General features: G+C 42.9%; 1 protein-coding gene across 4 annotated transcripts in view; it reads left to right on the forward strand.

Annotated features, from left to right (window-relative positions):
* The window catches only part of CEP41 (centrosomal protein 41), a 41,505-nt gene extending 14,927 nt beyond the window's left edge, over nt 1-26,578 (forward strand). For 3 of the 4 annotated variants that reach the window (XM_037049186.1, XM_037049188.1, XM_037049189.1), the window contains 9 exons: nt 8,403-8,450; nt 12,674-12,735; nt 13,699-13,768; nt 18,996-19,140; nt 20,731-20,882; nt 21,233-21,300; nt 22,364-22,478; nt 23,131-23,346; nt 24,190-26,578. In XM_037049186.1, coding sequence (XP_036905081.1) covers nt 8,403-8,450; nt 12,674-12,735; nt 13,699-13,768; nt 18,996-19,140; nt 20,731-20,882; nt 21,233-21,300; nt 22,364-22,478; nt 23,131-23,346; nt 24,190-24,326 — 1,013 coding nt within the window. In that variant the 3' untranslated portion in view covers nt 24,327-26,578. The remainder of the gene's footprint in view (nt 1-8,402; nt 8,451-12,673; nt 12,736-13,698; nt 13,769-18,995; nt 19,141-20,730; nt 20,883-21,232; nt 21,301-22,363; nt 22,479-23,130; nt 23,347-24,189) is intronic. The other variant, XM_037049187.1, reaches the window with a different exon arrangement.
* Nucleotides 26,579-27,301: the final 723 nt, after the last annotated feature.

A 27,301-nucleotide genomic window follows, 5' to 3' on the forward strand; every position in this document is an offset into this window, starting at 1 on the left:
CCTCAAGGGGAAAGTTTTTAGTCTTTCATCATTAAGTATAATGTTAGCTATTCTATCAGGTTGAGGAAGTTCCCTCCTTTTGCTATTTTCCTGAGCATTTCTAACACGAATAACTTTTGAATTTTATTAAATGCTTTTAATGCCTCAAAGAAAATAACCATGTGGTTTTTTTCTTTAACTTGTTAATATAGTGGATTTTCAAATATTGTACTAGTTTTGTATCTGTGGAATAAACCTCACTTAGTTATGGTATATAGTTCTTATTATATATCACTAAATTCCATTTATTTTTTATTTTTTGTTAAAGATTTTTGTGTCTGTATTCATGAGGGTCATTGGTTTGAGGGGTGTCCAACCTGGGGCCCACAGGCAGCTTGCGGCCCAGGAGGACTGTGAATGCGGCCCAACACAAAATCGTAAATTTACTTAAAACAGTATGAGATGTTTTTGTGATTACGTGTCGCAATGTATTTAACACGTGGCCCAAGACAACTCTCCTTCTTCCAGGGTGGCGCAGAGACACCAAAAGGCCCGACCGCCTGGGTAGTTTTTTTGTTTTGTTTTGTTTGTTTGATTGTCTTTGTCTGGTTTTTGTATTAGGGTAATACTGGCCTCGTAAAATTAGTTGGGAAGTGATTTTTCCTGTCGTGTTTTTTTCTGGAAGAGTTGTGTATTATTAGTGTTAATTCTTTCTTAAACACTTGGAAGAATTCTCCATTAAACCTACCTGAGCATGGAGAGCTCTTTTTTGAGAGTTTTGAAAGTTTGAATTCAATGTTTTAATAGTTATGGGGATAGTCTCATTATTTGTTTCATAATTGGGCAAGTTGTCATAGTTTGCGTCTTTTGAGGAATTAGTACATTTATGCAAGCTTTCAAATTTATGTGTGTAGTTTTTAGTGTTCTCTCGTTACCTTTCTGACGGCTGTAGTGTCCGAAGTGGCAGGCCCTTTCCTCCCTGATTTTGGTCATTTGTGCCCTTTCTCTCTCTTTTTTTTTTTCCCCTTCACTTCAGGTTTGTCCAGTTTATTGACCTTTTCAAAGAACCAGCTGTTTGTTTCATCAACTTTCTCTATTGCTTTTCTGTGTTAAATTTCATTGATTTTTGCTTTTATCTTTATTATTTCCTTCCTTCTGCTTACTTTGGTTTTATTTTGCTCTTCTGTTTCTAGATTCTTGGGGTGGGAGCTTAGATTATGGGATCAAAACTTTTCCTGTTGTTTTAATCCATGTAGTTATAAATTTCTTTCTGCACCGCTTAAGCAAATCCCACAAATTTTGACATGTCGTATTTTTATTTTCGTTCATGTGTCTTTATTTTCCTAAGACTTCTGTGGCCTATGGCTATTTAAAAGTATGTTATTTAGTTTGCAAGAATTTGGAGATTTTTCCTGTTAAGTTTCTGTTGTTGCTAAATTTCTATTATTGATTTCAAGTCTGATTTCATTGTGGTTGGAGAATGCACTCTGTGCATTTCAGTTTTAAAAATGTATTGATACTCATTTTATTATGCAAGACCGTATCTTGCGTAAGACCGTATCTTGGTATATGTTCAATGGGCATTTGAAAGAATGTATATACCCATACTTTTGATTACTGTGTCTTTCTTCCTTCCTAATGTTCTGAGGTTCCTTTTCTTTCTTTCCATTTCTAATTAGAGAACTTCTTTTAGGCTTGCTTTCTTTAGCTGATGACAGATTCTCTTATTTTTCCCTCATGGGAGAATGTCTTGATTGCCCTTCATTCCTGAAGGGCGTTTTCTCTGGGTGTAGGGTTCTGCGCTGGTCGTTCTTCCCTTTCAGCCCTCAAAAAGTATTGTGCCCACTCCCTCCCCGCCACCATGGTTTCTGATAAGAAATTTGCTGTTGCTCAGACTGTTTTTCCCACATGGGGAGGGTGTCAGTTTCTCCTCCTGCTGCTGTCAAGGTTTTTGTTATTGTTGTTGTTTAGTTTTCAGAAGTTTAATTTTGATGTGTCTTGGTTTGGGTTTCTTTGGGTTTGTGCTGTTGGCATTTACTCAGTTGCTATATAAATCAGTTAGGTTTGTATCAGCAGATTTGGGGAGTTCTCAGCCATTTTATCTTGGGGTGCTCTTCAGCCCCACCCTCCTTCCTCTCTTTCTGGTCCTTCCACGGCATCTCACCGTGGCCCAGCGAAGAGGCAGACCGAAGCTTCCCACTTGGGCTTTGCTGGGAGGCTGGGCTGCAGCAGCGTTCAGGTGGGATTTGGCTGAATGAGGCCATGAAAGGCCCACGGTCCTCTGTCTTTCCAGGTTGCTCCTTTCTTGGTTCTTTGGCTCGAGACAGTAGTAGGCCTTCATTGGGGATGTTTTTCTGTGTATTTATTGTTATTTGGGGCTGCTAGCTTCTTCAGCTCCAAGTCTAGGGTATATGAGGCTAAATAAACAAACAAACCGAAACCTAGGTAGCTCTGCTGTCCCCTCATTGGTTCCTCCGTCCCCACAGTTTCCAGCCCGTCTGTCTTCCTCCACCTGTCAGAGTCTCCTTATGGTTTTTTTTTTTTTTTACTATATAATGTTCAGGGTTTTTTCATTCAACCTTTCTTCTAACTGGTGTGTTATTTTCTTAAATTAAGATACAATGTGTATACCATAAAATTTACCCTTTACATTGTACAATTCAGAGTTTTTTACTCCATTCACTAGGCTGTGAAAACACCACCACTCTCTAATTGCAGAACATTTTTATCACCCCAGAAAGAAACTCCTTACCCAGTGACAAATCACTTCCCCTTCCTTCGTTTTATAAGTCCCTGATAGCCATTAATCCACTTCCAGGACCTACGAATGTACTGGAGATTTCCCCCAAATAGGATCGTACAGTGTGAGGTCTTTCTTGCCTGGCTTCTTTCACTCAGCGCAGGCTTTCCCGGCCCATTGTTGTAGGGGCCTGAGTCCCTGCTTCGTTACTTTCCACTGCCACATGGCATTCTTTTGTATGGATACTGCTCCTGTTGTTCATCCACTCGTGAGTTAGTGGACACGGGTTGTTTACACTGTTGGCCGTAGTGCTGCGATAAACATTAGTGTGCAAGTTTCCTGTGAACGTTCGCTTTCCGTCCTCTTGGTTGCATACAAGGAGTGGAATAGTCGTTCATATGTTAACTCTGTTTGGTTTTCGGAGGAACTGCCGAGCTGTTTTCTGCAGCTGCCACCGTGCATTCCCACCAGCAGGGAGAAGGGCTCCATTTCCTCCATGTCCTCACTGATACTTTTTATTGTCCATCATTTTGATTGTAGCCGTCTTTGTGGGTGTGAAGTGGTGTCTCAGTGCGGTTTGGGTTTGCATTTTCCTAATGCCTAACGATGCTGAGCGCCTTTTATGTGCTCGTTGGCATCTGTGTGTCTCCTCTGGAGAAGTGGCTTTTCAAACCTTTGGATTGTTTTTCTAATTGGGTTATTTTTCTCTTTATTGTTGAGTTATAAGGGTTCTTTTATATACTCCACATACTAGACACTTTTACCAGAAATATGATTTGCAACAGTTCCTCCCATTCTGTGGGTTTTCCGGGGTTTGTGTTGTACTTAGCTGGAGGAGTAGAGAAAACCACATCTACTCACCTTCCTGGAAGTAGGTGTCTTCCAACCTGATTTTTATTTGCTTTGGAAGAGCCAAAGTGTGGCGCGTTGTTTAAAGCGCAAAGTTTATTTTAAACTCATTGTGGGAGAGAAATCTTATTCTAGTGTTCAGTTTCTTTTGTTGTTTCAAATTAAATTCTTTTAAAGCCAATTTAGAGGAAAGATTTTACCTTAATTTTTCTGTGCGTTTTTATGACTCGCCTTCCTGTGTGTTCAGTCTGGTGGCCTGTGTGCCGTGTGCCAAGATACCAGTCCCCTCAGCCCTCTGGGCAGCCCCCAGGGCCCGAGACAGTGCAGGCCCGTGTTCTGTCCGGATATTATTGGTTGTACATGTGCCACCAGGTGAAAAGGGTGAGGAGTCCTGGTAAAAAAACGCAAGAGCAGTTTTACAGCCCGAGTGATGGTAAAGAGCTCCCGTATGTGGTGTGTTTTAAGCTCTGCTGTCAGAGCGGTGCAGGTAGGAACGGGGATCAGTGAGCAGTTCTCATTTCTACGCTACATAGATGGGTCTTAACCTCTTCCCTCTACACAGTGAGTAAGTCAGAGTTAACCTCAGAAAAATCAGAATTTCATGGTATCTCCTGTCTTCACCCAAGTCACCCTCTACTGGGTTCTTCAAAGGCCAAAGCCTTCTTCCTGGATAAAGATTATTTTTTATTTCTTTACTTCTGATTCTGCTTCTCTTACGAACTTCTCTTCTCAAATACCAATGCATAGCCATGACTGGAAATGCCGGAATTATTTGGATCTCCACGTATTTGTTTTGTTCCACAGGTGCCTGGGTGTGTCTCCCCAGCCCCGCAGCGTCGCCAGACTGTGCCCCGAAGGGATCACGCTGCCCGTGAAACCCTGGCGGCGTTTGGTTCGGGTCCCACCACAGGGTTCTCGCACTCCCTGCACCCTCTCTGGGTTTCTGTTCTGCTGCGACACAGGCTGATTAAGGAGCACTTTCCACACCACGCTCTCCCTTTGTTAGTCTCCCGCACTCTTTCATTGCCTGTATTATCCTCTCATTTCATTCTATTTTCAGTCTAATTTCAAATTTCTTTAGCTTTCTGAAATCCTGTAGACTCGCTCCCCTCAGTCTTTTCTAGCCTTATTTTTTTAATTCACCTTACTTTGATTGTCTCGACACAAACTAGTCATTTTCTTTTTTCTTTAGTCTTTACTTTCTCTGAATTTTTGTTAATAGCCTTGATCTTTAGCAGTCAAACTCATTACAGACTAGGTACTCTTCATCTTTTTTCAGTATTTAATTCTGTTTCTTATGTCAAAGGAAGAAATGTATGTGAAAGCCTTTTACAAACCAGAAAGCACTATACACTCGTATAACTTATTGAGATTAACAAAGGACCACTGTGCCTCTTTTCACGCTTTCTGCTCCTTCTGAGCCAAAAGAACTTCTCCATACAGGAGGGGAATATTGAAGAAAAATAAAGCAATGGAGCTGTCTCTTAGCAACCGAGTCCGTGCCTTATAAATCTCACGTTAGATTACTGCTGTTCAAAATCACTTGCTTTTCTTACTGGCTTAGTGCAAATAATGTTATTAAATTATAGGAAAACAAAGGGAAAATCTACTGAGTGAGTCTCTCAATTCATCAACTGTACTCTATCTTCGCGTAACACCATTTTTATAGTTGGGTTGTTGCTGTCTCTTCATTCAAATTGTAAAACTTTTCTTTCTATTTTTTTGTGGCAACTTGAGTTATAAACTAAGCCAAAGCTAATTACCACCTTATACATTTCAAGGTCACCCGACTCCTAAACAAAGTGTCCTAATGCTAATATATAAGATACACTTTATTGAATCAGGTTGTGCATAGCCTAAAGAAAGTCAGGTGTACAAAAACTTGTATCAGATTGGGGTTTGGTTATTTGTATTATAAAAATAACTCATTATGAGGATTCTTCAAATAGCAGACCGACACTGAGCGAATATTCCTGAGTACCTACTGTGCTAGATAATGGGAGGGATAGAGATATTCTGTGTGTGTGTAAATAATCGTGGGCTTGCCAAATAATGAAGTAGGTAATAATGCTTGCACGCAAATAAGGCAGACTGACCATAAATGCATTGTGAGTGGTAAGCCCAGCGCTGTAGAAGGTCAGAGGACAGAAAGGTCACTCCAGCTGGGTCAACTATGATTACGCGAACAAGATGACAGTTAGACAACCCAAGACTAACAGATTTTGTCAAGTTTAGTAATTAAGCAAGTCTGAAGAGGTAGGTGAGATGTTGGTGTCTTCAAGCACTAGAGCAAGGGGTTTAAATTTTAGCTGTTAAGTGATGGGAGCCACTGACTTTAAAAAAAATTATTATCCAAAGTCTTGCCTAGGAAAATTTATGTCATAAGAATGTGTAGTTTTAATTTTTTAAAAAAATGTTGGTTCGCTGCTGATCCTTTAGTCTCCTTACTTCTGTATAAAACAAAGATGTGTTTATAAATTAGCCAATTATAGAATTGCTTCATTTCCGGTCTCTTTGAGAGGTAGTAAAAAAATGATTTTCAGGTGAAATTAGATCTAGTAAGATAAGTTGCTAAGATATAAGCATTACATAAAGTGGGGCAAAAATACTACTTTTCATACTTTCTAAAATCACTTTTAGGGGACTTGGTGTTGATTGGTCAGCCAGGCTGCTATTTCATTTCTTCCATTGAATCAATGCGGAAATCCTCCATGTTCTTTTTTTCTCCCTACTTGGATAGAATGAATGTCTTTAGTGAAAAGAGCTTCTTGTCTATAGTCCTCTTAAGTTTGTTCTTAATTTTGCCAAATATTTGTATACCTGTGCAAAAGACTCTGTTTCCCTGCCTTCTCCATCGGTGGAAAAAACAAACCGTGGGCGCCACACCCTGCAGGCTTGTGAGGCGCCGCAGGGCAAAGATGCATTGCCCAGTGAATACTCTGAAAATGTTGGTAATTGATTGGGACGTGAATAGTATACCCTTTGTTCGTGGAAATGCAGTGTTTTAATACTAAAGACTATATAATAAGGTTGGCTATTGTTTTCCACGCAGCAGGTGCCTCGGGGAGTTTAGAGCGTAAAATGCTTCCCACCTGCTACCATTAAGGAAGTTGCACTTCCTACGTGTTTACCTCACAGTGAAGTCGTGTTTTTAAAACACGAGACAAGCAATGTGTTTTTGTGAGCCGTATTAGATCTAGGCGGTTGAGAATACCAATCCCGGCTTAGCGATTACTCACTTGCTGCGTTGCTGGGCGAGTCAGTAATCTTGTTTCTGTACCTCAGTTTCCTGATGAGACTGTCTGAAGCTGCCCCAGCCACAAGAAGCTGCCATGTGGGCCACATGCGGCTGCTGGGGACTGGGAAACGGGTGACTGAAAGCTGTTACGTAGAAGAAGAATGAGCCCGTGGGCTGCTAACCAGCGCCCTCTTTGCCTCGCCCCACACTGCACTGGCCGCAGAGTTCCCACCTGAGTTCAGGGCTGCTGGGGAGAGGGAGGGGTATGTGTCTCGGGAGAAGCCATGCTTTCCACTCTGGAGATCCGGTCGCGTCTCGAGTCCACTCCAGCCTGGAGAACCTAGAAAAGATCGTGTTTGCTTCTAATCTTGGTCTTGGAGGCTATGTGAATCTCTTCTAAGACATTCTCAGCGTCTCTTTTGAGAAGGCTCAGGCAGAGGACAGATTCTGGCTCTGGGACTACACACTGATCCTGATCCCAGAGAATGTTTGTCTTCAGAGGAAAAAAAAAAATTAACTCAGTGGATTTCATTCCATGATGAATTCATGGTAAAGATGCAATGATAACAAATGACATAAGTTGTTTTTAAAATGTATTTTGGGTTTCAGAGCTAGACTATTCCATTCTCTGCTTCTGACTTAAACATGAAGAAAAATTCAGAATAATTATTAAAAACAGCAGTTGCTGCCATTAATTGAAAGCATTTCTTTTATTTGAAGCTGGAACTGAATCTGATTAGCTCCTCTCAAGGCTTCAAAGTTAGGCACACAATTTTAGAAAGGAGAGATTATTTTGAATGTTTAGGTGCCAGCTAGGGCTTGCTGTGTTGACTTGAATCAAACTGAAGCATGTCCAGTGAAAAATAATCACCACTGGCATGAGAACTAGACTGTAGTTCATTCAGAAACCAGAATGATCCTGGCCCAGTTTTAAGCACAAAGACTCTCCAACCCACCTTGGCTGGAACCTAGTATTGTAGAACCAGCCTATAAAACATGGGGGCTGGGGACTCTCCACAGTGTGGGAATCGGCTGTTATTTCAGCAAATCAAATCCACGGTGAATGCTTGTGGACAGACTGTGTGGTCTAGTGCCGGCTGCAACATCAGCATGAATAGTAGAAGGCCAAGTTTAGGAATGGGGAAACCACAGGACTAAGTGGAGAGGAAAGGTTTGCTTGGGTAGCCACAATAGCACATGTTAGACATTTGAGGACCATTGCTTCTTTCTTTCTCTTTCTCGGCCTATCTTTTCTGCAAAAAGATTATGGGGATAAAAGGAGGAGAAAAGCCTTTACTCAAAAAAGGGGAAAAAATTACATGAAATTATTATCTGTACTGCCTGGGGCTTCTTAATGTTTATTGTGTGAGCACCCCAACTTAAAACACATTTGACCAAAACATGTCCCATGATTCCTCGTCTTTTCATGATGCCGTATAATCCAAAAGATTCTTACTATGTGTGACCCATCTGCCTCCTGTGATTCTCTAAACACAGGATAGGAAGGCTTAGGGAACACTTGTACTCCATTCTGTTTTCACAGTGTTACAAATTTCCTTCCATGACAAACATCTAAAACCCTTATCTTTTTTTTAGGTAACAGTATGACTAAATACATTGAGAAGCTAGAAGAGATCAAAAAAAGTGAGTAACAATGTTGATGGGTTGGCCTAATGGAGTAGTAGCTTTCTAAACTGGTTATTAACGGCCCTAACCATACTCCACAGCGACACACACACGGAGAGCTGTGGGAGTGTGCTGAGCCTGGCAGGTGCCTAGAAAGATGTGGAAAACGCTGTAGCAGCCTGGTTAGCTGCTCGGGTTGCAGCTCGTGGGTCAAGTTGTGCCTGACTTAGCCCCATAGGAGATGTTGATTTTGGAACGTAGAACGAGCAGCGAGAATCTGAGCTTCTGGTCTCATTCTGCCACGGTCTTTGCGGCCTTTTTCAAGATACTTAATCTTTTCAATTTTCTTATTTTCTCTATACCTGAGGTAGGAGTAATAATATCTCTCTTATTTCATAACATTCTTTTGAGTATAAATTAGACGGTATTCATGAAAGACTTAGAGATATGAGGAAGCTTATTCTTAAAGTGACATTATGCATTATAAATTCATTGCAGTCTGCCTCCTTTTAATTAAAAATCATATTTCATGCACATTCTTTTTAAAACCTAATCTTCTGCAAAGATATGCAACTACTAGTCATTGAGTGTATTGCTCTTGCACAAAATCATAATTTTTCAATCTGTGTCCAAAACAGATGTAAAATGTGTGCACCAAGGCCAGAATTAAAGAAGCAGCAGAAATACCTGTTTTCCAAGGTGGATTTGTTTTTGTCGTCAGCAGGAGAACACGGTACTAGGGGAGTATGAGCTCATGGCGGTAAAGAGGTACTTAGGTAACAGCTTGGAATTGAGCTCTGCTAATATAGATCTTCTGGGAAGAAATGAGCACAAACCCAGAATTCATGTGAACTTTTGTTTATACACAGAAGGCCTTCTACTGTAAATGATAAGGTTTCTGTTCCTTTTGAGTTGCTGAGAAACCCCAGATAGTAGATGTGGACTCTGGGGCCGCTTTCTGCTGACTCTGGCATCTGCCTCGTTGAGCTGTGAGGGCAAACACTATAGATGTTTTGTTTTTTAATGTGTGATGTCACGGTAGCCTTTTCTTCTCATATATTTATACACACACACACACACATATATATATAATGGTATATATGAAAAGAATGTCTATTTTAGACATTGTATTGCATTTTGTAGCTTATGCTTTAAGAAGATATTAAAATTTTAAGCCATGAAAAAAACTCTTGTTTACTCACCTGGGCCACATTATTGTCCTGTTTCATCCATGGCAGGAAAATTCAGCTGGCCTGCTCCAAATTCTGTTTGTGGTCTCTTTCACCTCCTGGCCTTCTGCAACTGAGTCTAAACGCCCGCGTACCCACACCAAAATGGGCCTCATGGAAGTGGCTCGTTCTGCCCAGGTTGCTGAAACCTGTTTAAAATATCTCTTAAACACACAACGTGGTTTCTTTAATGTGTCCACCCTAAATGGAGCTGTGTCCCCAAAGAAACACCTCTCTCTGGAACAGAGTCCTGACAGTGCTCTCCTCTGTAGAAGCCCCAGGCTTCCTTTCAGTCGGACAGAAGGCTCCTCTCACCCGGTTTCACACGCTTTGTGCTGGGCCCCTGACTACAATCGCTTCAGATTCTGGCTTGAGATCTACCTTTCGGAGGTTATTTCCTTCTCTTTTCCCATTTTCTGTTGCAGGTTTTCTTTTGGGTCAAAGGGAGGAGGAGAATATTGCCTCATTTCGCGACACCCTAGACTCACCGCTTTTCTCGGATTACCTTAGATGCCACGTCTTTTCTGTGAAATCACAAACCTCGTTCTGTTCCTTCCTTTGATTTGTCTTCCACTGTGAGCCCAACTTCCCTTTGCTAGTAACTTGTTTTAACAGAACCCTGAAAATGCAGAATTCCTTTGTAATCTGAATATTCTTTCAACCCTGCCTGGGGAAAGGAGACACTCTGTCTATTGACCATTTACAAAGCCTATTCTTGGCTTCTGCTGGTTAGACGACACTAGTTGGACCCAGTGTGAAACATCCTAGATAGTCAGGTCTCTGTCCTTCCAGTAACTCGAGAGAGACGGACTGAGACTCCAGACTTACTGGAGAAGCAACACTCGATAGTGTATCTGAAACTGGGGGCGATTGTCTTCATCGCGGAGTCCGGGGGAAGCGCGGCAGCAGACGCTCCATTCTTAAAGCTCTGTTCGCCCTTGCAGGGACGGCTGACCGAGCGTTCCAAGTCGTCCTTTTCTATAAACTTTAAAACTTACTGTCAGACGTCTGGTTTGATCTTTGTGATCTCTGAGTAAGAATGTCAGAAAGTCCTAGTGATGGCTGTCCTTCCAAACCAGAACCAGGTACGTAGAGTTCAGGCTCAAGTGTGCAGTGGGTTTGTGGTCCTCATGCGAGGGCACTGGAAACGTCAGTCATTTGGATTTGTCAGAGCCGGGTTTCGTTTGAGGTAATTGCCACTTAGTCAAAGGGGAATTTAATGTGCGCGTTTTGTACTCAGAATGTGAAGCACTGAAGAAGTATTTCAAACTCTGAACTATAGCAAAGGAATATCAATGGGTAAACGGCACAGTGCAAACTACTCGAAAACTATTGACTGTTTTCACTGGCTGATGTATTGCCATTTTGATTTAAATAAGTGAGTTTTGGTGGCAATTGAGGGGAATACATTAGTTATTCGGTTGCACTTTTTATAGCTTGTACGCAGCCTATTCGGGTCTGTATTCTGGTGGGTTTTAGGAGCGCCTTTGCATCTAGGCTGGTCTCCTTGTTCTAAGAATTTTCCTAGAATAAGCCCTTCTAAAAATTTTCTAGAAGTAATGGTCTCTTGCTAGCCAAATTGCTCTCTTTAAGACATTTTAGAACAAAGAAGCTCTAATTCCCTGTAAGAAAGAGTCTTGATGTATTTACAAAGGCTACTTTTTAAGGTAATATCGTTTCCTGACTCTGAGTCATAAGGTGTTCAGTAAATCAAGCAAACATTGTCCTCCAAAAGTAACTATCCGGTCTGTACTGGTTTTTAAGGAAAATTCATGGAAATGATTAGAACGCCAGGTAAACAGCCTTAAATACCTTAATCCTTTCCTTTGTTGCTAGGAGTCTTGGCTCAGGAGACACTTAGGCTGTGAGGTTCAGCAGGAATTATCCAGCCCACCTTTAGTAATTCTGAAATAATGAAATAGTCTTAAGCAGCCCTGGGCTCCACGCTAAGAACCGAGGAGGGGGAGGGGAGGATAAGACCGGGAGGGAGCCACAGGCTGGAAACTTCGGAATTGGTGGTTGTCTTCAGAAAAGTGTAGGGAAGCTGACATCTAAGGTGCCACTGTGGGACAGGGATTAAAGTGAGATTGGCTCCATTTATAAAAAACAGTTTAATGTGATGTGAAGTATTATTAACACAAACAATTGCAGAAATCCCCTCATTGGTGAAGTGATGTATGTCTCAGAACTGTAAAGACAGCGCAGAACAAATATTGATGTTTTAGGTCGATTTCTATTTTGTTTAACTATAAAAAACACATACCAGACAATGTATTACCTGAACCACTTTAAGTGTGTGGTTCGGTAGTGTTAAGTGTATCCACGTTGTTGTGCAGTGGAGTAGAACTCCAGGACTTTCTCACCTGGCAAAACTGAGTAGGTTGCTTTTCATTGAAGTGAATGTGAAGAGAAGCTGACACAAAAGATGGTCACGACCAGTCACAACTTTGTGCCCAGCAGAGCACCCATGGGGGAAAAGTGCGGTCCCGCGTCTCCGACATGGATCATACCCTCAGGAATATCACTGTTCTCTTTCCAGGGCAGGGTTGGAGTGGAGGTGGGGTGTTGTCATCTTATAGGCTGGCCACTCAGCTTCTGGGCCTCTGTCCTTGTTTATGAAATGCAGACATTTTTCTCTCCTTTGTTCTGAAAAGGATTTAAAGCAGCCTGTAAAAATGTGGTACAACATCGTCAAAGTACAGATAGCATAGTAGAAGGAATATGGTGGACTAATAAAGTACAGGCACAGGATAAAGTCTCTAGGCACGAAGAGGTGGCTATACATCCAACTGTAGGCTTTCTGCTAGCCAAAGCAGAGGGGAGATGAAGCGCTGATACAGTACCGGCCACTTTGAATCTTGAGGATCTCATGAGGCTCAAATGACATAATGCATGTAAAAGCATATAAATAACTTGAAAAATATACCATATAACTTGATGAGTAGAAAGAAGGAATACCTCTAAGAAAGCAAAATAAACCTAGAAAAATATTTGTCCTATCCTGCTTTTCAGATTATAGATACAAAAAAGATGAACTTTTCAAGAGACTGAAAGTTACGACGTTTGCCCAGCTGGTAAGTTGAAAGACCTCCCGTTGGCGTGCGCAGTGTCTAATCCGTGCTGCTCTCTGTGAGCCTCTGAACTGCACTCTGGGTGATGTGCGCAGAAGGGGTCCTTCTGGTTCTTTCTGTTTCACCTGGGGGAGAATTCATGGGTGCGTGGTGTGTTCATTTGAAGGTGGGGTGAAAATTTCCTTTTTTTCTGTAATAAGAATTCCACAAAGTAAAATGTCCATTCTACTTTTAAATTATCACATTTGTGGTTTAGGTTTTTATTTCCCCATTCATTTAATTTAACATTTAGAATCTAGAGTTCTGGACTCTGGGTTGCTTGGACTCTTTCTCTGTGTAGATCAGGCAATCTCCCTTCTCTGACTGGGCTCTTCTTCCAAGTCTTTCTTGGGCTATTTTGTTATTTGGGGAAGGTCATTTTCTTCTTTCATTTGAAAATTATGGACCAAGCATCTCTCTGGTCCCCAAACAGGAGTTCCATTGATATAACTCAAGATGAATATTGGCTCTTAGGAGCCAAGTTGTAAAAAGTGCTTTAAAAACTATATGTATTATATAAAAACTATACAGTATTATAATCAATATACTCATAATTTCATGTATATGTTCCTTACATAAAGAATTGCTGATACAATTCTGTTATTGTAAGTATTACATTTCCAAGAAATAGTGTGTTATGTTGGGACTCGAGTATATGTGGGTGCAGTTTTAGACTCATGTTTCTTGTCCTAAATTATCCTTTTGGCCTTTAAGTTTATTGTGCAATGTTTTAAAGGAGTCTGTTCTTCTTGAATGATTGTCTGCAGTGAGGAGACCTGAGATTTAGTCCCTAGTTGGGGACACTGCCAGTTTCTTGAAACAAGAGATCTTTGATGTTCCCTGTCTTTGGGAAAAAGACAGGCTTGCCTCTGTTGAAACACAAACAAACATACCCACAGCTACACATTTCATTCTCTTTTCTCTCAGGTCATCCAAGTTGCCTCTTTATCCGATCAGACACTGGAAGTGACGGCTGAGGAGATTCAGAGGCTGGAAGGTAATGAGAGCTGAGGACGCGGGAGTCACAGCACGACAGTCCGACTGGAGGGCGGCCCTCCCAGCTGTGGCACTCGGGCTGGGCTGTGTCTGTTTGTGACGAGAGTTGCTCTCTGAGAAAGGCTGTCCGGTGCTTTAATTGTTAATTCCTGTCTCTTCAAAAAAGCCATCTGCGTTTGTGGTTCTAGCATTTCTGGTTTTAAAGGTTTTAGATGTGTTTAATATACTGACTACTTTTTTAACAACAAATATTTTTAGTGCTTTCTATGTATGTCCTGGCCACAGAATTGGGTGCTAGGAGCGACAGTGATGCATAGAACACAGCTCTGGAGTTCGTGGAGTTTGTCGTCACGTGTGTGCACGTGCACACGTGTTTGTGTGTTGGATGAGGAGAATGGTAACAGAAACACAAAGTTAATAATGTGGCAGAAAGTCATAACGGAGCACAGAAAGGAAGCCATCATTTGTTGAATATTTGCAAATACTAGGTACTTCACGTGGGTTCTCTCATTTAATTTTCTCACAAACTCTAGAAGGAAGGTGTACTTTACAGATGAGAAGCCCTCGCCCAGAGAGAGGTTCGCTGGCCTGCTGGAGGCGATGCAGCCAGTAAGGGATGGACCTAGAATACAGCTCTCTGTGTCTCCCATAGCAACCGGCGTCTTTGCTGTGGGGGTTGGGAGGAAGGGAAGGTGTTTTCCAGTTAGAAGACAGACTGTCCTAAAGCTTTCAAACCAGACTCTCCAGGTGAGGCATTTGCTGGCTGAGGAGCAGGCAGAGGCATGGAAAAGCAGCAGCTCCCAGCGTGCCTGGGGAGTCACGTAATCCAGGCTGGCTGTGGACTGAGGGGGAAATAAATAGGTGCCTGGTAGGAGATAAGGCCAGAAAGATAGGTAGGCTCCAGAGTTCTGTTCTTAAATTCCGAGTTGTTAAAATAAACCCTCTTAGTTGTACACAAAGTTAAGGTCTTTATTTTATCCCAAAGCACTCACCAGTCAATGTGTGGCTGTGTATTGAAGGGGGATGATGTAGGCCAGTAATTCGACTTCTGATTTCAAGACAAGTTTCTCAGGAAGTCTGAACACTGGGTTTGTGCAACTCAACTGTCATTTCCCTGGGCTTGTTTTTGTTAGCAAGGATAAAGAGAATCTGAAAAAGCCAGGAATTTATCTTTGACAGATGCCTCTCACACAGCAGAGAAAGAAGGGCTCTTTGTAACGGAGATAATTGAATCTCCTCGTACAAATACCCCCAATTTTAACCTGGTTATGCAAGTACCTGGCCTGGGCCTTTTCATTCATTATAGAGCTTGCAGCATCAGGACATATGGGCACATGCAATTTTCTCTTCGGAGATAAATTTGCACAGCAAAATAGACTCTTGTAAAATAGGACACCATAATGTGTGAGTAATATTAGTGTTTTTCTGGTGCTCCACACAGAATAATAACTCACTCAGGAATGCCTGTAGAACAGATTGTATCTGTTTGCATATTGGCTATCTTTGAAGATTACAAAATCTTGTTTTATACTGTTTATTGTTTTTCCCTGACTTAAAAGTATATTTTTAGAAAATTAGGAAACTGCAAAAAATAAAGAAAGAAGAAAACTCAAAAAACTAATAATTCTGCTAACATTTTGGTCTATTTTCCCCCTATCTAACTCCCACTGAAATCCATACTCTGTATATAGCTTTGCATGACAGTGTTCTCAATGGCCATTTTGTCATACATACTTTCCTGTGTCATTCAACAGACTTCCAAAGCTTCCGTGTAAAGGTCACGTGGTCATATAATATCTATTGTCTGGACGTACCATAATTTACTTAATTATTCTCTTACTGCTGGAGTATTCCAGTTTTGCTAATTTTCCATTCTTATAAAACCGTACTGCATATAAACACATAAGTGTGTGCGCAGTTCTGATTGTTTCCTGAAGATGAATCGTTGCAGACGGACAAAGGGGAGAGCCATTCTGAGACGCTCAGAGCGGATTCCACATTCTCTCCTGCACGGTTCTGCCCTCGGCATCCCCACCGAGTGAAGGAAGACATGGTTCTCCCCATCCTAGCCAGTGCTGAGCAATTATCTCCTTTGTAAATAGTGGCCAGTTTGGTAGGTGAAGAATGGTATGTAATGGTTTTCCTTTGAACGCCTCTGATACTGAGAGTGAGCTTGGGGGTGGGTGGTGGGGGTGTGTGTGTGTGTGTGTGTGTGTGTGTGTGTGTGTGTGTACTGGTCACGTGCATTTCTTTTGAGGATGTTCCACGCCCTTTCCCATTTTTTTTCTAATGGAATCTTCATCTTTTACATCCTGATTTATGAAAGCTCTGTGTAATTATGATATCTCTACTTTGGAAATCAATACAGCCATGGAAATAAGTGAGAAAAAATTTTATTTGATGATTTGGGACAATTTCCAAGCTGTCTTATTAAGTAAAAATAAAACAACAAAACAAAGGGTAGAGCAGTGTGAATGGCATTCTTCTAGACATGTAAGAAGGGGAAGAAATAAAACACATGCAAAAGTATGTAGTTGTTCTATTTCTGGAGGAGACACAAATCAGTCGAGTTGGTTCCCCTGGGGGAGGGGGCCTGGGGGCCGTGGGTCTGGAATCAGAAAAAGGCTCTTTTTCCATATTATCTTGTTTGCATTTTTAACTGGTATACATTATTCTTTTTCAATTAAAGAGTTAATTAAACAAAAAACTATGTAAATTAAGTATGTTAACTTTTCCTTATCCATATATGTTACAGATATTTTTTCCTAATTTGTTATTCACCTTTTCATTGTCCTTGTGCTGGTTTTTGACATATATGAGGTTTGCATTTTTATATCATTACATCTTTTAGCCTTTCTTGTTGTGTTTTGTTTTATTGCTTTAGACTCATAAATTCCAAAATAAGAGAAATTATTTACCTCTATTTTCTTCTATGAGCTTGATTGATTGTTTTGTTTGTTTGTTTGTTTTTAATACCAACCCATCTGTTACATATTCTGGTGTGTGATATGAGGATGAAAAATTTGGTTTTTCTAAACAGTTGACAGATGAGTCCAACACTATTTATTCAGTAGCTCTCCCTTTACCAACTGATTTGCAATGCCACCTTTAACATATATTAGCCTTTTATGTACATTCTAAGATTTGCTTCTCTTTCTCTATTGTTCTAATTGTAGTTCTGCATTGCTTTGATTATTTACCTTTTCAGTATATGCTACTATTTGATGAGTCAAGTTTTCCAAATTTTTATATGTGTATAATTTTCTTTTGCTTTTTTAATAGTTAAAATCCTTTTAAACTTTTTTTTAAAAAGTCCATTGGGATTTATATTAAGGCTAAAAATTAAATTTAAGTTTGGAAAAGATTAACATCATTTAACTTTTAGTCACCCAGTCAGGGCTATGCAAGGTATGTCACACTCCTTATTTAGGTCTTTAATATCCCTAAGTAAGACTTTTATAAAACCTCTAAAGAACATTAAAGTTTTTATAGGACCTTTGCATTTCTTAATAGGTTTATTTTCTAGGAGAGTATACTGTATATCTGTAATTGTTACTGTAAACGAGATCTTCATATTATTTTCTAATTGGTATATAGGAAAAATATTTTGTTAGTTTTTTTAATGTAACTACATACTTATTTTCTTTGTGGGGTTTTTCCAAAACTTCTCAGTATATTATATTATATGCAAATTAAGACCTCATTCTTCTTTCTTCTCTAATCATACTGGTTAGAAGAGCAAACTCATACTTTTTTGTATCAGTCTCCCTCCACACTATAAAATTTATTAAAAATATAACATGTATAATACATACAAATTTTTGAGGACCTCAAGGAGTTTTGGCATATGTAAATTATACCTATTAATATTTAGGATATTAAAAATTTACAGAGAACTTAAAAAATATTTACTTACTATTTCACTTAAAAATAACAAGACTAAACCTATTGCAAATAGAAATAGCATATTTGCATGCAAAATAGCTACATTTCTAAAACAAAGAAGTTAGAATGGAATTGTATTACTATAAATCTCAATATCTGATTTAATAGAAGACAGCCGATTCTCCAGTTGTCTGCATTCAGTGTGTTGCAGAATGCTCTTTGGGTTGAAATAGATAAAAATCTGGCCTCACGCAGACCTGTAGTCATAAAAGGGTAGAGTATTTTAATAGTCCTTTCAGTTACTGTGGATATTTTTCTTTGATACCACACCGAAACTTGACACTGATAGTTTCTTAAAGGTTAGTTGTAATGTGGAATCTGAAATTGTATCAATGAACCTTTCATACTCTGCTGCATTAAAACCCACTGTTCTGTCTTGCACTTTAAATGTACCTTTTAGCCTTGTGTGATTTTATACCATCATACGTTGCCTGTGTGAAAATTATCGGTTCACTGAGTTATGAAGATCTTCCAAAGGCTGACAAATTTCATTACACAGTATCGAAAAATTGCATTTATCAATTTCACCGCCTATCTTATCAGCAAAGGCATTAAGTCTGGGGAAACAGTCAAGCTTCTGATGGCACAAAGTGTCCGAACTTATCATTTTTGTTCCAAATTTAACCATTGCAACAAATGCCATCAGTTGCTTTCCTTCAAATGACAGGTTCCCTCTTACACTCAGACCGTTTTGGGGAGAATGTCTGCCAACCGTACAAGCCGAGGTAGCCACAGTGTCCCCAGCTTTTCTTCCCAGTGAAAATGGTGTTCCTGGCGGAAGCAGTAGTGGTCACGCTCATGCGTTCTCCTGGGGTAGCGGCGGTGCGTGGCGTGCGGCAGACTGGCCGCGTGCCGCTCCCACCACGTCACACAGAGTATTGAAGAGATGTGTACTTAAGGGTGAGATGTAATGAAGTGATTAACTGTCGCTGCAGCATCAGGGACGCCTCTTAGTGACACTGTGGTTGCAGCCGGTGAAAATAGAGTGATTGCTAATGAACTTGATGCCTCTGTTCAGGCTCTTGCTCAGGCACTAGCAGTCTTACCCACCATTTCATTTGCACCGTCAGGGCAAACATCAACGCAGTGAAAAAGACAAATACATGTTTCACCTTGCACATCCCCTGAAGGGGCCCTGGGGACCCTTGGGGTCCATTTTAAGAACCTACCTACCAATTAGGTCAAGTGAGTTCCTTGTCTTGACCTAATTTCAGTGGCACTGCCTGACAAACACAGAGTCGACAGTTAAATAATGTACTTATTTCTTCATTTGCAATTTGTAGACAATGATTCTGCGACTTCAGACCCTGATGCTGAAATCACAGCCAGGACCAACGGGAAGGGGAGCCCCGGCGGGCAGTCGCCGAGCCCTGTCCAGTTCATCAACAGCGTGGGAGCCGGAGACAGCAGCCGCTCGACACTCCAGAGGTACTCGGGTCGGGTCTGTCCTTCCACCACACCTTGCCTTCCTAATTAGTCGAGAGAGCGATCTCAGAGAGACTTAATTACCTTAGAACCAGACTGGCAACGGGAGAGTCCCACATTTCTGCCTATCCAAATGGCACCTCCTGATTCTTTTCACAGCATTCCTGGTCAGTGAATGTAAGAATCTATTGACAGGACGGCCTCATTTTCACTCCTCACTTCCACCCTCCTCAGCCTTCCTGTGGGCACGATTACTGTGGGGACCCAGCTTCACAGCCACTGGCTTTTCACACAGAGAGCATGGTTTTCTCCACCTCTTCTGTCTGCTGCAGCTTATAATTATCCCGCCTGGAATTGGAAGAAAAATCGAGTGTCGCACACAGTGCTCTGATATTAAGTGGGTGCAAAGGGGAGTGACAGCAGCCCTTGGGGTCGATTGTCCAGCAGCTGGTCCTTATTCCATGCGCTGCGACGCAACCCTTCCTTACAGACGCTCACTGTCGGTTATGAGGCACTGCTGATTATCGGCACATACCCACCCCCGCTCCTCGGTGAAATAGTTCCATTAGGGAAGAATCGCTATCATCTGTACCACCCTTATTATTTTTACAGCTACTTTTGTGTGAGGACTCTGAAGTTGCGTTCAAAGCAAGATAGAGCAACAGAACTTAAATTGAAGATAGAATTTCTTCTCCTTTGGTTCAACAAATGTGCACTATGTAGTTATAGTGTTTATCACATTTAAACGCAGAATTTGACTTGCTCTGATGGGAGAGGAACTGTACTGTGTGCCAGGCTGTGGTTTGGCGTCTGTGTCTTCATTTTTGCCTGGGAGAGTAATCTTCTTCTTCTAAGAGAGACACTGCACTACTCGCCGTTTTATTTATAACACCTCGTCTTCTCACTTCTTTGATTCAGGTTTTAGCCCCGCTTTGCCTACGATATTGCTATGGTGACCAGTTTCAGTGATTTTTTGACCTTAGAAATAGAAGGGTCTCATTTTCATCCTAGCTTTCCCTGTGTCTGATTGCATGAGTGTCTCCACACCTAAAAGCCTCTTCAGCCTCGACATTGTAACCTGAAAAATGGAAGTAAGTGCAGATAACTGCTGGAGACAGTCCGGTTCAAACCCATATTGGACAGGTCGCTGTGAACGTATTAGCACGTTGTCAGTGCTTTACGTAACACGTAACACAGAGAAACGCCTTCCCTTTTCCTGTCAACTCGAGTCTTTCCCCTTTGCTCTGCTTTCTTACACCCCTCAAAATCCCACCAGATTAACGGTTCACCTCTTTCTCTCTCTGAATGCCGCCCCACAGTTTCTGCCCCTCAGCCATGCCATTGACCGAACATACATTGTCTAAAGGTGAGTAAGGACCTGTGGACCCTCTCCTTGGGGTCCAGTGAGATAGAATAGGAACCCGTAGGGTCCTGTATGCAGAGGCAGGACTGAGACCCGCTCTCCATTCTCCTTTGTCTTTGAGGAACCTTTTGAAAAGACACTGAACACTCTCTCGCTCTTCTGAAGAAACGCGCAGGACCTTTAGCTGCCAACCCTGACTAGTGTCTGCTGACCTACTCTTCTGCCCGCAGCGTCATCAGTGGTGTCGGGGAACTGGATCTGGACAAAGGGCTAGTGAAGAAAGCAGAGCCCAGCACCGGAGACAAACCGTACCCCGACTGCCCCTTCCTGCTGCTAGATGTGCGGGACAGAGACTCGTACCAGCAGGGCCACGTTGTTGGAGGTAAGAGACAGGCGGCTCTATAGCGTCTCACTGCCGAGAGCAGAGCCCGTTTCTGCGGCCCAGCAGCCGGAACCTCGTCCCGCGATCAGCAGCAGCGGGAGGTGGCCTTTCCATAAGGCCCTGAGACAGGCTGGTGACATTCTCGGGTGGCTCAGGGGCCCGGTGCTGAATGTCGGAAACCGTCACGGGAAGCTTCCGATGTTGCTTATGGTGCCCTGTTTCTTTTCTTCCACAAAAGTATTCTTGATTTTGAAAATATATATCTTTTAGTTAGACTTTAAACCAACTGGAGATCGGAGCCTAGGTGTACTAGGAGGGCTACAAACTTTCTAATTTTCTTTTCTTTGCAGCTTACAGTTACCCAATTGCAACTCTGTCTAGAACAATGAACCCTTATTCAAATGATATTCTTGAATATGTATCCTTTGTTGCACTCGAAGGAGTTGGGCGATAGTGAGGATTGTAAGAAGCAAACTTACAGTGAGTCATAGTAAGAAAACTCTGGGAAGGACTTTTGATAATAATTAGCTTACTTAGCAGGCTTTAGGATTTGGATTCTTAGCTGTTGCTAAGTGTGCCGACTGTGACGGCAGACGCTTCCAAGTCACGCCACACTGGGCCAAAGAACTTTGGGTTGGAGGCTATGACCCATCAGGGTTCGTCCTGAGCCTTTTTCCCCCAGAAAGTTTTCCCAAGTAAAACTTATGAAGTGAATTTTTTCTTCTATTTTAACTTTGTTCTTCTTAAAATGTTAAGTGTTTTGATGATAAAAATCATACAAGAAGGAAACAATTTAAATACTGAAATATCTAAGAAAGAGAAATTGAAATCTTCAGTAATCACCCATTTGAACAATTCTTATTGCATTTTCGTGTATTTTATTACATTCCATCTTCTACGTATTTTTGAACAAAGAAATTATAGTGTACGAAATCAAGATACTATACTACATATAGTTTAGTATCTTGCTTTTCTCCACATGATATTACAATGTATTTTCTCATAGTAACACAAGCTATTTATAAACTCCACTTTTGATACATTGTAAAATATCTTCAGATTTACTCTAATGTACTCAACTTTTTATCTCTATTATTCTTTTAGGTGATCCCTTTTTTTTTTTTTACCATGATAAACAAGGCTGCATTAGAACACGTTGGACATAGAAGTTTTCGGTCTCCTTGCCTGCGGCATGGAGCTTACAGTACTTCTCAGGGTTGTGGCAATGGCAGGGCCGAAGCGCATGCGTGGTACGACAGTGCTGTCTCGGGCCGCGGTGATGCTAGTCTGTAAAAGAAAATACCGGCTTGTGTGGGTTCCATGGCGGGAAGCCAGCTGGCAACTGCTGGTGTGCTGGGTAAAGAGAGAACGCCCCTGGATGCAGACAGGTGAACTGGGACAGTTCTGTGTTCCCGGGGGGTTTCTTACAGTCTAGGAGCATTACCTCGGCGTGGGCGAACCTTAACTCCTCCAACTCTTAGAAAAACGCCCACGGCAAGATCATCATTCTTTACGACGACGACGAGAGGCTGGCCAGCCAGGCAGCCACCACCATGTGCGAGCGAGGGTTTGAAAACCTCTTCATGCTTTCTGGAGGTGAGCGGGGCTGTGTTCTGCTTAGGACTTTAAAGACTGATGTTTAGGTTTGGATTCACAATCGTACAAGTCCACCCCCTTGCTCCTCGGAGTAGTCAGAGGAAGTACCCCCGAGATACGGCAGACCACCACGACAAAGCAAGCCTTGCCGTGAACCAAGGCATAATCTTTTTGCTGGTGGAGGGTCTTGCCTTCAATTTGACACACACACACACAAAAAAAAAAAAACACCAAAAAACATCTGCGAGATGCAGTGAAGCGCAGTGCAATAAAACCAGGTCTGCTGGTGTTTTGGAAAAACAGACAGCCTTGCTGGCTGAAAGGAGGCTGGAGTTGTGTGAAACTTTTGTTATCTTTATCAGCACATGTTTTAAATTCCTGAGATACCGGCAGGGCATCAGGGCTCTGTAAGAAAGCCTGGATGTTGAAGACTTAAGCAAAAGGATTTCTGGCAGAATTCTTACAATCCCACATAACAAGCAGCATTTTCTGGTGTAATTTACTTGACAGCCGGAGCAGTTAGGAAACATTGTACATCCCTGTGTCAGCCTCTACTTGAGACCAAAGATTAGGAGCCATGCGGGTTCCTTGTCAGGTGTTGCCTTGGCCTCCCAATGTTGATGCTGCCTTTTCCATGATCTCCCACACCTAGGTCTGAAAGTCTTAGCTCAGAAATTTCCAGAAGGACTGATTACGGGTTCCCTGCCAGCATCTTGCCAGCAAGCCCTTCCTCCTGGTTCTGCCCGGAAGCGATTGAGCCCCAAGATGCCACCCCCACCCGCTGAGAATAAATGGAGATTTACCCCAGAGGACCTGAAAAAGATAGAATACTACCTGGAAGAGGATCAGGGTCCTGCGGACAATCCCAGTAAGATATTTTGACCTTTAGAGAGAATGTTTTCTGTAGAGCTTGAGATTTGTAGTTTCGAACATCACCTCATCATATGAAAAGTTTGATCCCTTGTAATATACTCAAAGTCTTAAAGAATTGGTTGGGGGGGTGCAGGTGTGGTGGAGGGAGAGGGGGCCAGCGGAAGTGATCCCAGACTGTGGCGAGAGTTAGGCATTGTGCACACAGGTAGAAGAGAAGAGAATTTATCAAAGTGTATGTGTCTCAGGCAGAGTTGAGAGGCTAAGCTAAAGCAGTCAGATTTCTTCTTGGAAGGTTTTCATTTCCTTCTCTTGCCTAGGGGCACATGTAAACCACTTCTGGTCTTTCCTTTGCACACCGCTTCCTCTTCCCAGGCCACTAATCGCTCCTGCCCCCTTCTCTATGGGTGTAGCTCAGTGGATTGAGTGCAACCCACATGACCTGGGTTGCGGGCCAGGTGCCCATAAGGGGCCCATGACAGAACCACACATTAATGTTTCTGTCCCTCTTTCTCCCTCCCCTCCCCTCTCTCTAAAAATAAATAAATAAAATCTTAAAAAAAAAAAGGAGGAAGATGGGACAGGCTAGGTTGAGTGGGAACAATGGAGAAGAAGAACGAAAAGCTATCTAGGTCTTCTTTCATCCCTGCCCTTTTCCTCACCTTTAAGTTGGTCTCAAGGATAAACAGGTTTTAGCCTTAAGTATTCAATAAATGCTAAATGGGACTTTATTAGTTTAAAAGTGGTTGTAGCATAAGGCTTCATTAGCTTAAAAATGTACTTGGCACCTTGTCCCTGGATCATTCTTGCAGCTCAGCTGCCTGCTTCCTTGCTCCCTCAGGCCGGCTGAGTCCAGCTAACGTCTCCGGAAGAGACTGCAAGGTTCCAAGCGCCCGCAGCGGCCAGAACCCGCCCGCTGGGGGCCCCACCAGCCACCCGAACCCCCGCGGCCACCCGCCAGGCAAACCCTGGAAGTAAAGACTCTGTCTGTCTTGGTCAAATAAATTTTTTTTCTCCTTTCAGAACCCCTGAGCAGTTCCCCAGTTGGTCATTTCCAGGAACTGCTGCAGAGGAGAGACTGTGACATGTGTGACAGGCCCTCTTCCCGTCCCCAGTTCCCCTCTACATCCAGCTCCGGAAGGGTCTGTACACAAACCAGAGGCAGAACGGGCTCTGGTCCCCTCCCTGTTATTTACAAAACATTTACGTCTCTGAAACTGAGTAGGAAAAGAGAGTCTTGTTTTGAGGGGCTCTCATGTTTTTTAATAAGGTCCGGCTTGTTTTGGCCTGTATCCCGGGTTGTTTTGTAAATACTTCAGTCACATCTGGACGTTCCTCCCAACCAGTTCTTGTTCACCCACGTTCTAGGTTTAATGAAGGTTCTCCAGGTGGGCTTTGCCACCTGACAAGCTGGGCCTGGGGTGCGGGTTGTTCTTCGCTCTCAGCCTCCACGGAGCCCCCCAGCGTGGGCCCACCGGCTGAGGTGCGCTTCCCAGTACACGATACAGGCCTGGCGGAGTTTGGAGGCTGGTAAGACTCGGTAGCAGGGCTCTCACGCTTCCCGAGGGTTCCCCCTCCCCAGCTGTCTTGTGGAGCTTCACCGGTGATGGCGTGCACCCAGCTGCGCAGAAAAGCCCCATCCCTCGTCCAGGGCTGCGGGGAGCCGTTGGGGCCCCCCGGAGCTGGCCCTCCCCCGCGTGTCAGCTGTGAATTGCCACTACCCAGCTCAGGTCCATCCACCTTCGGTGGGTAGACATCATGGCCACTTAGAAACATCGGCTTCAGGGGGGCCAAGGAAGACACAGGTGAGGACGGCTCCACTTGCCCTGACAGAGCCGACGGCCCCTTCAGCCCTTGCTTAAAATGCAGTATTAGTCTAACTGAGTAATTAGTGCAATTTCCTGCTTACTTTCCATTCTCATGACTGAGCTGTGATTACGAGGCTGTGATTAGAGATTCTGGTTTGGGCCAGAATTTTGAATCAGCATTAATTGAATTGCGAGATGACTGACATTCGTTCCATTTAATTGGGGGAACAAAAGACCTCAGGTAAGGATGAGGAACTCTGAAATCCTGGGGAAAAGGAGAAGAGCCTTGTTAATTTTTATGGTCTGTGATCTGTAGCTGTGATAAGGAACTGAGGAATAAATTGTCCTCTTCGTCATGGCAACCAGCATCTGAAAAGCCAAGTGAAAATTGCCTGTCCTTAGGTGGTTCCCGCTGCCGGGTGAGGCTCGCCTTAACGGCGCTCCTCTCTCACCGTCAGAGGAAGAAAAAGCACCACAGTATTTCTAGCGCGGGGGGCTGTGTTTTTAAGAGAAGTAAAGGTAATAAATATCTCGTAGAGACAAATGGAAAAATAACTTTCAGATTCAGCCCAGTTCTGATTTAGTATGTTTATTCCTCTCTACTTGATTTCCAAAGTACAACATTTTCCGATGCTTTAGAAATCAAACAGACCAGCGACATTGTTCCGATGTCAAGCCGTGCCCAGTTTTCCACAAGATTCCAGAATCGTGCATAAAATTCAGCCAATGTACACATAGCTTTAATGAGGAGCCTGTCATGTTCCCCCATAAATTTATTGCCTGAGAACTTAGTTCAGCCTTTGCAAATGCCAAAATGCTCTGGCTTTTTATTTTCTTTACAACATACATTTTTTAAAATGCAAATTTTTCCACACTCAACTTTCCCCTAGCATGGACAGGACGTTCAGCCATTTTGACACACAAGCATTTTTAAGAAAACAAAAACGTTTTCTCTGTGACACAGTTCGGGTTGTGCCATTTTCAAGTTGACTGGCCAGGAGTTGAGATTTCCTCACGTGATTGTGTTTGGAGAGTAAATGGTGGGCCCCCTTTCCTTCTCCTCTGCATCGCCCCCGAGCGCCCCCCGAGTGTTAGAGACCACCGCCCATGCGTGGAGCGCCCCGTGGGCCGGGCCCACCGGGACCGCTGTGCAGTCCGAGGGGCGCTCGGGCACCTTGAGTGTATTTGCATATCTTTGTCCACAGTGCTCTGTCCTGTCTGTGAGGATTGTCAGTAACGGCTCCTCAAAGGCCTGTTCGGATTCCACACTGTGGGTGTTAAACGTCGTTCGCCGAGTTTTTCCATCGCTTTGAATGTTCAACCTGACTCGTTTCTTCGTTAGGTTAACTGACGTGTGTTATTGAAGCCATCAGTGATACTCTGTGCTGTCATGAATGTCGAAGATGAAAGCACATGGTTATTCACTTGTTGTTTGCCATTAATATGCCGAGATCCGCCAACCCCCGCCTTCCTGCCTGTTGATTTGGGTGAGCTCAGTGAGGCTGGGGAGTGGAAAGAGTCTCTCTTTGCTGCATCCCCCAGGAAAGCAGCATACATTCTTTTCATAAATAAGTCAGGAAATCACTCCAATTGGGCAAGGGACCCTAGCTCTCCAGGCAGAAGGCCTGGGTGTCGTGCCCAGGTGGGGACTCATCGCCACCTTAAACACAGTGCAGCAGGACCTTGTTGACAGTGTTTCAGGGGCTGACGCGGTGCCTCATGACCCCTTAAATGGAAGGTGCCTTATCAGTGTACAGCTCCAGCTCCATCTGCTCAGCAGCGACGGCCAAGTCTAAATAATATGCTCGGTGCGCTGAAGGAGCACGGATTGAAGCGGGGACGGGGGAGAGGGAGGGGAGAGGCAAGAAGTGGGGAGAGAGGCAAAAGCTACGTTACTCATTCGAAAACAAAAAGAACATCTTGGCTGTAATAATGGCAGGTTTAATCTATTGAAAGGTAAGGAATGATTCCAATGGCCTTCAAGTCATTTTATTCTTTGCCTGGAGTGGGAAACCGGAACCGACACAGTCATATTGGACTTGGTGTAAATCAGAATGAAAAGCAAACAAACACTGCTCATTGGTTGCCGAGGGATTTGTCCTGCGGTGCTATTGAGCCCAAAACATTCTTAAGACTTTAGGCTAC

This window comes from Sturnira hondurensis, unplaced genomic scaffold (genome assembly GCF_014824575.4).
Source record: "Sturnira hondurensis isolate 20B ecotype Veracruz unplaced genomic scaffold, ASM1482457v3 Scaffold0006437, whole genome shotgun sequence".
NCBI classification, from domain to species: Eukaryota; Metazoa; Chordata; class Mammalia; order Chiroptera; family Phyllostomidae; genus Sturnira; species Sturnira hondurensis.